This window comes from Mesoplodon densirostris, chromosome 4 (genome assembly GCF_025265405.1).
Source record: "Mesoplodon densirostris isolate mMesDen1 chromosome 4, mMesDen1 primary haplotype, whole genome shotgun sequence".
In the NCBI taxonomy this organism is placed as follows: domain Eukaryota; kingdom Metazoa; phylum Chordata; class Mammalia; order Artiodactyla; family Ziphiidae; genus Mesoplodon; species Mesoplodon densirostris.
In genome coordinates this window covers 120,261,617-120,273,735 of record NC_082664.1, presented here as the reverse complement: position 1 = coordinate 120,273,735, position 12,119 = coordinate 120,261,617, and the positions used below count along the sequence as shown (strand labels likewise).

The 12,119-nt window shown below is 53.3% G+C and overlaps 1 protein-coding gene across 4 annotated transcripts in view; it reads left to right on the top strand.

The window, feature by feature from the left end:
* Positions 1–8,400, top strand: part of PML (PML nuclear body scaffold) — a 45,075-nt gene extending 36,675 nt beyond the window's left edge. Inside the window, exons 7-8 of one of the 4 annotated variants that reach the window (XM_060097017.1) lie at positions 3,729–3,879; positions 4,953–8,400. In XM_060097017.1, the coding sequence (XP_059953000.1) occupies positions 3,729–3,879; positions 4,953–5,732 (931 nt within the window). In that variant the 3' untranslated portion in view covers positions 5,733–8,400. Of the gene's footprint in view, positions 1–3,728; positions 3,880–4,947 lie in introns of all 4 variants that reach the window. The other 3 variants (XM_060097015.1, XM_060097021.1, XM_060097020.1) reach the window with 3 other exon arrangements.
* Positions 8,401–12,119: the final 3,719 nt, after the last annotated feature.

The window sequence follows — 12,119 nt, the reverse complement described above, 5'->3', positions numbered from 1 at the left end:
AGTATCTCTGGGGCCTTCAGGCTTTGCAAGAGCTGTGGTTTTGTGTCTGCAAAATACAGCAGTGCGTGTCTTGCCACACTGATCCCAGCTGTTGCTTAAGCTCGGGTGCTAAGAAAGTTCCTCAGGAGCTGGGGATTCTTGATTAGTATTAATGTCAGATACTAGATAGGTATCTTCAGGTGGGAATGTTGAATATCAAAGAGTTTGGCTCCTGTCTGATTTGCTGATGCCCAAACATGGAATAAATCAGTAATTAGGACAGTGGTTGCCAATCCTGGCTGCACACTGGTGTCACTTGGGGGGTTTTACCAAGGACAGATTTCTGGGTCCCACCCCTGGAGATTCTAACTGACTTGGTCTGGGGTGCAGCCTGGACATCAAGATTTTTTTAAGCTGCTTATGCACAACCAAGGTAGAGACTCACTAAATTGGGGGAGTCAGTTGCACATGTGTGTCAGAGAAATGCTGCCCATTTGTATACGTATCAGCCTTGAGCAGAGGTGAGGTGTACATTGCTGGGATATGATCCAGGTGTGGAGGGGAAATACTGGCTCTTCCCAGATAAACCTCCTAGACTTCTAGAAGGTGATGTCAACCCAGCTGCTTCCTATGAGCACCTTGGAATGGCCATTACACCTGCTGTGTTGAGTTGGGATGTGATTGATCTGCTAAGTTGACTGTGATGAAGATAAGTGAAATAGAGCTCATGAGCCTGATTGCCTGTGTGTCCCGAAAAAAATCCCAGATCCCACGTGGCCCAGTCTGAACACAGTTTTGTAGTCAAAGAAACACAGTCCATTAACCAAGTGTCCAGTATTTACTCACGTCTTTCAAAGACTATTACAGGGGATCCAACTCATAATTCACAGCAGCACTCCTTAAATCCTCCACCACTTCACCCTAGCCCTCATCATCTCCCACTCCCTGGTCCTTCAAAGCCTTGTCCCACTTTTCACTTTGAGTCCTCACACATGGGCTCTGGTCTCTTCCCCACTCCAGTTCCTTCTGCTGCCATTCCTTTCCCTTCCAAGCAAATCTCAGCTTTTTCCAATGAAAGGCCCTCTCCTAGATTCTTGGGTTCTGGTCTCTGCCACTCTCCCTCTCTATCCCCCCTCCCCATTATCCTGATTGTGGAATAAGGTCGGGAAGTGGCAGTGTCGGGGTGTGGAACAGGGGCAGAAAATGAGCAGGGCCAGAAAGACATCCTGCACTGGAGCCTCTATGTGCTGATTCTGTTAACTCTGGGTCTTTAAAAAAGTCTTTTTTAATTGTGTCAGTACTTCCCAGCTGTACTGCTGGGATTTAAGGCAGGGAAGGGGAATTGCGTTTACAGCTGGCTGGATTACAGTGGGAGGCATTCCAGTGAGACCACTCCCATGGGGTAGCCATACTTGATGGAAGTTCCCAAGGACAAGAGGAATCTGGGAGGAAAAGGAGTCACAGCTGGAAGATTCAGCCCTCCCTCCCTCAACAACTCAGTGGAAAGGGGTGTCCTTTTATGAAGGGAGCCAGCAGGTCTTCAGGAAGTTCAGGACGAAGGATATTTCCATGACTATAAAAGAGAAAATGACCCCAGGACCATGGGAGGCTCTTAAAAAATGAGGTTCTCATGGCTATCATAAATGACCCTGGTATAAAGATGGGGGAGTTAGCTCAAGGATGCAGCTGTGCTGCTTGCCAGGGAGCTCAACCCTTGGAGGAGAATATCTGAAGAGAAGACTCTGGCCCTACAGCCTGAAGAGACAGTACCAGAAGACAGATGGAAGCACCCTGGGCCACTGCAAGGGCTTCTGCAGTTTGGAGCAAAGAGAAGAAGGAAGAAGGGAAAGCCCAGCGTACTGTGTCGGTGGGTGGCAGAGAAGACTTGGCCAAGGGGACAGCTCTTCAGCCGAAGCCCAGGGGAGGCCATAGCAAGGGGAGTCCAGCTCTTTCCACCAGCCCAAGTGTGAGAGCACCCCTGCCTTGTGATCAGAACAGGCACTGGAAGATTGGAGATAGAAAACAACTTGATTCTCCCATGGGGAAAGAAGGCAGCATCTCCTGTCTACAGGCTAGCAGCTTTAAGGAAGACTCCTGGAGAAGGCTCCTCATAGAGAGGCAAGGGAGCCGTGACAGCGAGACAGAGACTCAGAGCAAGGCAGGCCAAATGGATGTATGGCCAAATCACAGATATGCAAGGCATATCTCTTGTCAAATTAGGGCCTCAGGTATAAAGTCCCAGAACTCACAGGCTGCTGTAAGCAAAACCAGCTCTAGATGGACTCATAGTGAATGTCTGTTTCTATCAGTGACTGGAGGAAGTTGGTGAGCCTGGGGTAGGGCCATGAAAGGCAAATACAGATCAGCCCCTCTCAGGAAGCACATTTTAATTGTGATTAGTAAAGACTTTGCTCTTGGCTGAAGTTTTGGTAAAACAAATGTTTCACCTGGAGGGTGGAAGGGCCTAAGAAAGTATGCTAATTCTGCCCCAGACCAGGGACGTTAGCCAGAGGCCAGAGTTCAGGGAGGCCTCAGATGGCCCCAGGTGAGGCCGACTCCATCAGCCACCAGGGACAGTCCCTAAGGGGGAACGATCGAGGCCTTCTCTGGACTCTGTCCCAGCAGTGCCCCCGGCCGGCCCTGTGACATTGGCCATGTCCCTCCCAGTGTCTGGTTAGTGTCCACAGGTGGCATCCACAGGAGGTTCTGAGCAGGCCACCAAAGACTGAACGTCTGGCTTTGGCAGGTGTGCAAATGATAAGCAATTAACTCTACATTATGAAAGACTCCACCTCTCTCTTTAGCTCCAGCCCCGGGGTTTAAACTCTTATAGCCAGAGCTCTTCCCCAGCCCCAAGCCCTTTCAACAGTGTTCTTGCCTTGGTGCGGGAGAGAACAGACCCTCAGGTGCCAGCCTGGAGGAGGCCTGGCCTCTGGCTTCCCTAAGCACCATCTCCTGGATGCCAAACCTGAGGAGCCTTCTCTCTACTGTTCTCACAGCCAGGCTCTGTGTATCCTCCTAGATGTGGCTGGCGTCCCGGAGGCCCAGCTGCCTTCCCCTCTCCTTTGTGCAGGACACTGGGACCTCAGCTCACTTGGGGGACAGGAAAAGCCAGGCACCTTGCCCCTCCCAGAGAAACACCTGAGGTTCGAGATGAGCCTCCTTCCCCCTGTCCCAGGTTTATGACGTTTGTTCTGAGTCTGCTCAGAGAGACGAAGTCAGGAGCAGACACGTCGGACCCTGCCAGCCTCGGCCCTGGCACCTTCCCTGATCCTCCACATCCAGCCCTGCTCACCCATGCGCACACTCACCCACAAAGTATCACACTTTCACACACACGTGTCAACACAGGTCCACAATCCCACACCCCTCGTGCACACCCAGATGCACACACACACGATATTTGCATTCATTCCCACACATTTTTCACGCACACTCACACTTACCCACGTGATCTCATCCTATTCACGCACTAACGGACATGCCCTGGTTCACACGCACAACCCTCACACGTGCACGTTCACATCCATTCATGTGCTCACTTGGAGACCTGTCTTCCCTTTCCCAGTAACATGCCCTCCCTCAGGTGCACACAGATGCCCCCACCATACCCATGTGCTTGAGTCCCCCTTGCCACACTCATGCACGCACAAGCATGCACGCCTGCTCACGGGCGCAGGCTCACATTGCCACCGCGCTCCCTCTCGCCCCCCGCAGACCCCTGACCTGTTGGTTTTTCTGTGTTGCAGTCCTCCCGAGAGCTGGCCGACAGCAGCAGCGAGTCCAGTGACCTCCAGCTGGAGGGCCCCAGTTCCCTCGGGGTCCTGGACAAGAGCCTTGAGGACTCCCGAGCAGAAGCCAGGCCCCTGGTTTTCTTTGACCTCAAGATTGACAATGAAAGTGGGTTCTCCAATGGCCACCCCCCACCCCTTTCTAGCTTAGTCCCTGAGTCCCCAGGATAAGTGCAGTCAGAGCCGTCTGCAAGTCCGGGAGAGCCCTGAGCTCTGGCCGATGGCTGCAGCCAGAGAGTGGGCAGAGCACTGGGCCTCCCAGGTACTTGAACTTGGTTCTTTGAATAAGGACGTCTGCTTGGACCAGTGCCTAAAGGCTTCAGGCAAGAGCTTCCAGGGGTTCCCGCCCACCCCACCCCCATCTTAGGGAGCCTTGGGAACACACTTCTAAACAGAAGCACGATGTGAAAGTCGCTGCTGTGAGACCAGCAATCCAAGCACAGCCTTAGGCCATGACTGCACATTTCTGAATACAGGGCCCATTCATTCCACGGTAGCTGCACGGGGAGGCCAGCAGAGCCAAGGTCCCAGAGAAGTATGACCCCTTCTCCCTCAACTCCATAGTGCTTGCCCTGGCCCTGCAAAAGCCCAGGCCCTGTCCTGCGGCCTGGACTCAATGTGGTGCCAGCCCAGGCAGACGGAAGCAGCAGGTGTTTCCATAGGACGGAGAAGCAGTTTGCACACCTCACTGGAAGATTCTGGGCCATGCTTTGCATAGAGTGGACTGGGCAGGTGTTCTGTCTGACCCAGTGCTCTGACAGCTGAGGGCCTTAGCTATGTGACTGATGGGATTGGAGGCCAGGGGAAAGGGAGTGGAGGGCTAGGCAGAGACAGTGAGGGGTCTCGAGTGCAGGTGGGTGGAGGCTGGCAGAAGACAGACAGGAGGGACCTGGAGTGAAAGTGTTTGGTGAACTCGGGAAGGTGGCAGGGCAGGAGGGAGCTGGACTCCCAGCAGGGGAGCAAGGGGGCGTGGAGGGCAGCCCCACCTCCCCTTCTGAGCCCCGTCCCCATCAGAGCCAGGGTCAGAGCTGCATTTGAGGCTGATGTTTGTTTCCTGCCAGCAGGCCCCAAGGTGGGGTCTCTGGATGGGGGTATCGGCAGCCCTAGAGGACCCCCTGCTCCCGGTGGTACCTTGCGGTACCCTTGGGGCCTCACGCTGCCCTTCTCTCCTGCCCAGCCCAGAAGATTAGCCAGCTGGCGGCCGTGAACCAGGAAAGCCAATTCCGCGTGATCATCCAGCCCGAGGCCTTCAACATCTACTCCAAGGCCGTCTCCCTGGAGGTGGGGCTGCAGCACTTCCTGTGCTTCCTGGGCAGCATGCGCCGGCCCATCCTGGCCTGCTATAAGCTGTGGGGGCCTGGCCTCCCCAACTTCTTCCAGGCCCTGGAGAACATGAACAAGCTGGGGGAGTTCCAGAACACCATCTCAGGCTTCCTGGCCGCCCTGCCCCTCATCCGGGAGTGCGTGCCCGGGGCCAGCAGCTTCAAACTCAAGAGTCTGGCCAAGACCTACCTGGCGAGAAACATGAGTGAGCGCAGCGCCCTGGCAGCCGTGCTGACCATGCGCGACCTGTGCCGCCTCCTCGAGGTGTCCCCAGGCCCCCAGCTGGCCCCGCACGTCCACTCCTTCAGCAGCCTGCAGTGCTTTGCGTCCCTGCAGCCCCTGGTGCAGGCGGCTGTCCTGCCCCGGGCTGAGGCCCGCCTGCTGGCCCTCCACATGGTCAGCTTCAAGGAGCTGCTGACTGCACACCGCCGTGATCCGCAGGGGGGCCTGAAGAAGTACAACCGCTTCCTGAGCCTACAGACCCACTCGTTGCCCGCAAGCCAGCCTGCACTCAACCTGCAGGCTCTGGGCACCTACTTCGAAGGCCTGCTGGAAGGGCCGGCCTCAGCAGGGGCAGAAGGCATTGCTACCCCTCTGGCTGGCCATAGCTTGGCAGAAAGGGCTTCCCAGCAGAGCTGAGAGGAAGGGATGACTGGCTCAGGCTCTTCTGGGGACAGAGAGGGATGGGGCCCCCGAGCCAGGCCCTGCCCATCACAGCATTCCCAGGTCCTGGTCCCCAGTTCTCCTTTGTCATTTGGTCCAGAATCAGTTTCCTTCTCTGGGACCAAATTCCTCTTCTCTAAAAATCCCCCAGAGAAGGTTCCAAGGCCAAGCAGCCACCTGCCAAGCAGCCACCGCACAGATCCCCGTGCGGCCCTGGGAGCACGGGAAAGTTAGCTCACCAGACCGCTGGCCCCTCTCCCCAAGGTGCCAGAGCCAGGGAGGTCCCTGGTGAAGAAGGCCTGGCCGCTGGGCTCTCGAAGTGGCCCCCGTATTGCCCCAGCCACCCAATTCCCACTCCCAAGGGTGCCCTTGCCGCTCCTCCCCGACCCCTGGCCATGGCCCCAGGGGGGACCTGCTGACAGCACCCACAGACACTGCCTGCAACACCAGCGGTCCCACGGGTACCTAAGTGCCTTTCAAACCAAACCACCCCTTAGGGATTTGGGTTCTCCTAGCTTTTGCCTGCCCGGAGGCCAGCTCTGTTCACCTCCCCTGTGGAGTATTTTCACCCACAAAGGGCCTCCTCAGCAGAGACAGGGGCTGCTGCTCCATGCCTGTCCATGCTTCCAGACTGTGACCCTTCCAAGCCTACTTCCCTCCTCCTGCCCACACAGATGCCTCCCCTTAGTCGAGGCTTTGCCCTTCACGCTATCTGCACTGCCCCCGGCCCCCAGCCTTCCTGAGGTGTGTCCTCCAACCCAGCGCCGCTTTCAGTGGACTCCAGAGACCCGCAGCATTGGAATCTCCCAGCAAGCTGCTTTAGTGCATTCTCCAGACAATTCTGATGCCTGCCAAGTTTCAGAACCATTGCTCTGATAGACTGCTCCTCCAGGGACAGGCAGTGTGGAACAGCAGAGAAGGTCCTGGCCCTGGCCCTGACTGTGTGCATTGAGTGGAACCCAGGGAAGGGCCCCTTCCTGAGCCCCCACATCCCCACCTATAAAATGGGCTGGTTAGCCAGCATGGTCCTAGAGCTCGCATCCAGCTCTGCCATTCTGGGGTTTTAGGAATGGACAGCAGGCCTCTGAGGCAGTGGTCAAGGAGGTTTTCATTCTTGAACCCTTGGTCCCAGCCCTAAGCTAAGGTCCCCAACCTGTAGTCACACTAGAGGTCAGCAGCATAACACAGGCAGGTCAGGCCAGTCTCGTCTGACTAGCAGAACCACCGTCCCTTCCCCTCTGCCCCTCTCCCATCCCTCTTCCTTGGCCCCCTGATACTGGGATGCCTCCATGGCCTCAGCTTTCATGTGGGTGAAGGCTTTGCACCCACACCCCTGCCCCCATCCAGCGGGGGGGGCCGTGAAGACCCACTGAGGGATCACATAGGAACGTGCCACCACGTTGAGAGTGCTGGCTCTAACAGTGAACTCTGTTGCATTTCAAATAAGATTCTGATTTAAAGTAGGCGCTGGCTCTGAAGCTCAGTAAATCAGGCTGGTGGGTGAGCGGGGGAGGGGGCTGGAGCCTCAGTCTGGCTGTGATGACCATCTTGGCAACAGCAAGGCAGCGCTTGGACCACTCCTCACAGCATCTTCCCTTCAGCCCCACCTCGGGACTGAGCCTGCCGGGCCCAGCCTCACAATGCTTTCTACCTTCAGATGGAGTTGATCACAGGTTTTACAGCAAAGGGCTGTTCTGCCCTCGCTCCACTGTCACAGCCTCTAATAAAGATGTGAATCGTCAAAGCCTGATGCACCAATCACAAACTCTGCTCAGCCCACCCCAGGAGCCACTGAGCAGCCTCTTGCCTGGCGAAGGGGGCACTTGCTGGCATAGCTGTTCTTTGTGGGGGGTCTTTCAGGACTTAGCAGAGCTGAGAGCCCCTTGTTGCTCAGGTACGGGCCTCAAGGATAAGAAATCCCATTCCAAGTGGGCAGACCAGGGTGGGCCTGTCTGGGATCATCTCCAAAGCGGGGAGCCACCTGGAGGGAAAGAAGCACCAACTTCAAGAATTACCCCCTAGAGGGAGCCAGGGACCAGAGACCAGAGTCTGTAGGAACTTTACCTCTGCCCCCTGCTGGAAAATCCTGTACCCTGGATGTCACAGATGGAGTTCTCATTAGTGCCTGCAGGGATTCCCCTGGCACAGGCAGTGTAGGAATTAGCAACCCCCCTGGCCTGGGTGACGAGCCAGGTAATGTGATTTGAACAGTGCCACTACCCTTAGCCCCACCTACCTGTCCCAGGTGCCCAAATTCCAGTCCTGGAGTTTTAGTCTCTAATTGTGAATCCAAATATGTCTCCTGTGCTTCATCTTTGAATTCTGTCTCAGGTTTATCCATGTCAACTAACCACAAGCTTGCTGGACACTGAGCTGGACACTGGACACTGAGTCAGGACACTGAGTTTCAGTCCTCACTTAGATGCCTCTGACTCTAGTCTGGTGCATCAAACTTGTTGATGCTTAGGCTCTGACTCTATAAAATGGTATAATATGGGTTGTTTTACCTCATAGGATCTTGTGTGAACCAATCAAATGTTTCTGAAAGTAGCCTTTTAATGTATGAAGAACCACACAAATGTAAGATCTTATTTTACTAACAACAAAGATGACAGTGTTAATGCTTTATAAGTTATAGAAAAATAAACAGATATTGGATCTTAGCAAACAAAGGACTTCGGCTTGTCTTCAGGGGAATAAAGAACAAGATCTGGCATGGAGCAGACAACTTAGTGGGGCTGGGGGTTCCTGGGTCCCAGGGAGCCAGGAAGGAGAGCAGGGGAGTTTGCCTTGGAGTGGTTGAGCAGTAGGTGGCTTTGTGTCCCAAAAATACCCAGATGGGAGGTTTCAGCCATACAGACCTGGAGCAGACAACAGCTTTCCTGTGGCAGCCCAGCTCAGCCCTTCCCAGCCCTCCCCTACTCTCAGGCCCCTTTTTGAGGCCCAAGAGCTCAGTGACACCCCCAGGAAGGTCACTTGAAAATCTGCTTTAACCTCAACCTTGCTCTTCCTTTTAACTGCACAAAACTCAGCCGCTGCTCCAGTGCTTGGCCCAGCTGTTCCCCCACCCTGCACCCTCCCCTCATCCAGCCCTGGCCGGCCCCACCTCCACCCTTATTCCTACCCTAGACTCACTCTGACCCCTAGTCCCAACCTTGACAATTCTCCATAATTCAGAGTTGACCCTTCACCCTGCACCTCCCTCAGGCCCCACCTGCTCCCACCTCCACCTCCTCTGACCTTAGACTTGTCTCCACCTCACACCCCGGCTGCCCTATATCTAGAGGAAGGGGTCCTTTCTCACCTCTCTTCAGTTCTCACAGTTAAAGGAACTACACAGCTAGTGACATGAAATGTCAAGTCAGAGAGAGTCGCACCTTGTGGATCCTGCCCAGATGGAAGGGGAGCTGAGCTAGAGCAGCTCCCAGACTCGCCAGCAGAGGGCGCTGCAGCCCCACAGGGCCCGGTGTCGAGGCTGCTGCTCCCCGCGGATGGCGAGGGGTGTGGTGTCAGATAAAGGCTCTGGGCAGCAGCAGTCTTTTCCAAAGTGCCACGCATACTTCCGGTGGTGTGGGAGATATCTTTAGGTAGATGGTGCATGGAGAAACATTTTTAACGTGTTAACCGCCTTGTATTTATTTTAACATCTATTAGAAAAAATACAGCCAGCCTATCAACACCGTGATTTCTGGAACATGCTTGCTCAGAATGATGCTAAAATGGGATTCTTTACAGGTCTAATTTAAAGACAAATATGAAGTAACTACAAGCTCAGAAGGAACACAGGTATAGCAAAACTTGTGACTGTGGAAGTGGGGGACTTAATTTTGGGAAATACTGGGTTACCAGGGGCATTAGAGTGAGGATTAGAGCTAAGGTTAGGGCCCACGTTAAAACCAGAATAAGATGGGGTGGGGTTAGGAGTCGGGGTGAGGCCTAAGGTTAAGATTTGGGGTTATATCAAACTTAGGGTCATATTTGGTCATTAAAGTTAGGCACTGAGTTAGGAATTTAATTAGGAATGGAGTTAGATAGGGAATTCCCTGGTGGCCTAATGGTTAGGATTCGGTGCCATCACCGCTGTGGCCTGGGTTCAATCCCTGGTCGGGGAACTAACTGAGATCCTGCAAGCTTCGAGGCATGGCCAAAATATATATTAAAAAAAAAAAAAAAAAAGGAATGGAGTTAGAGTCACTCTTCAAGATACAGGTGTCACTTTAGCAACAGAAAAGTCCATGAAACTGTGGAGAGATGGGCAGGAACTTCTGAGGAGGACCCCCTAATACAGAGCCTCAAGTGTAGTCAGACTCCCTCCCCATCCTTTTCTAGAAGCATCCAGCAGGGGTTCCACCTGAGCTCACTGAACCCTGGAGAGAGCACAATGACCCATCCCATCCAGGTGTGAAAGCCTCCTGGACAACCAGGTGAATAAAGCTCCCAGCTAACACGACTGAAAGATAATTACATGCTGGACACTCTTTTCTCATTCAGCACAGCTAACCTCATTTAGTCTCCCCAGACACCCTGTGCGGTTACATCATCATCCGCGTTCTGTCCAGGACGTGGGATGGGGGTTAGGGCAGGAAAGTGGAGTACCTTGCTCCAGATCATTAAACTTGAATGTGGCAGAGTTGGGATTTGCCCCACAGGGAGACTGTGTCTACATTGAAGCCCTCTGTGGCCCACACTGCCCGATGCATTGCCATGCATTTGGGGGGGCGGGTGGGGGTGGTTTTCCACTCTCTCCTTCCCGTGCCCTCCTGGTCTGTTGATCTCACATGATGCAGGGCCCAGAAAACTCACACCCCAACCTTCTGGTCCCAGTGTCCCAGAATTTGAACTTATCCTAATTCTATTTTTTGATTTAAGGACAGTGCTTCTCCAATTTTTTTGCCCATTATTGCCCCCCTAAGGAGCCTTTTTAGACAATTTTTTTCCTAGTCATGACTCCCCCAGTGAAATTTTAGTACTGTGATTCCTTAGGATTTTCTATATACAAGATTAGGTCATCTGCAAATTGAGATCATTTTACTTCTTCCTTACACAGATGTACTGTATATCTGTTTATGTTCTGTGGTCCTTTGGAGGGTCAGAAATCACTGGAATATCTAAGGCTGTTAGTGCCCTCTCCACCCTGGACCAATTTTCATCCTCTCTGGGGCAATGTTGCCCCTGTTGAGAATGCACGATTTAGGGTAAGACCCTATTCCCAGTTATAATGCAAGTAAGAAGTGTCATGTGGGTGTTAGCCCCTCCACGAGGCTCAGTTCACAGGTGGGGGTGAGGTGAGAATAGGCTACAGGGAGATGGGAGGGAACGTGGGCAGAGGTCTCTGAGGACATGCTTCCCCGGGGTGGCCTTGGTCCTGGACTCAGTCCTAGGCCCAGGTCCAGGATGAGCCTGGGGACAGGGAGGGATGGGGGGCAGCGCCATCACTTATTTTTGTCTCGGAAACCAGGTGTCAGCTCCAAACCTTTTGGACCTGAATAAAGCAAATGCCTGCGGGGACTCTACTGAGAGAAGGGTCAAGAATTTCAACTGACTCCCCCTCTCAAAAAACAAAACAAAAAGTTTGAAAATCTCTACCCACTCCTACAAAATGCATTTGCTGCCAACAGAGGGAAAAATTCCTTCATTCTTGGCTCAAGGAACTTCCTTAAACTCAGCCCAGAAGAATTCTTTAAAGACCAGCTGCCTGGACGATGCTAAAGTCAGTTTATAAATATTATAAATATCCCAAATTTGATAGCCAAGCAGATTACAAAAGCTAGCTAGCAGACCACAGAAATTTTCCACAAAGTTATCCAGCCAAACAAGTGTGATGGGAAACATTGTGAAATCCAGTGTCGCTTGTCTGATTGTCTAAAACTGAGAGCTTTGTGCAGACCAAGTTCAGAGGGCCCAGGGGTAGAATTTACCCGAGGGCTGACACTCTCCTGGAGTTCTACAGCCATAAAGCCCTGGCTTGACACCACAGTGGACTGATTCTAGAGTAAATCAGACCAACGAAAGAGGAGGCAGTGGGTGGGTGAGGCTGGGCCCACGGTGGTGGTGCCCTTGTCAAGTCTGCTTGGGGTGGGCAAGGATGCTGAGTAGTAGTTAGGACGTGGGCTTTGGAGGGACCTCGTTCAAATCCCAGCTCTGCTGTGTGACCTTGAGCAAACTACTTAACCTCTGTGGTCTCATAGGCAAACTGGGGGTGACAATACATACTTAGAAAATTGTGAAGAGTAAATGAGATACATAAAGCACTAAAGTTTGTGAACTGGCAATCCTCAATAAAAAAAATAACTCTATACATCCAACGCCACAGAGGAGAAGGCATTGTGCTGACTCCCAGAAAGCACTGCAGGCTTCTCCCCT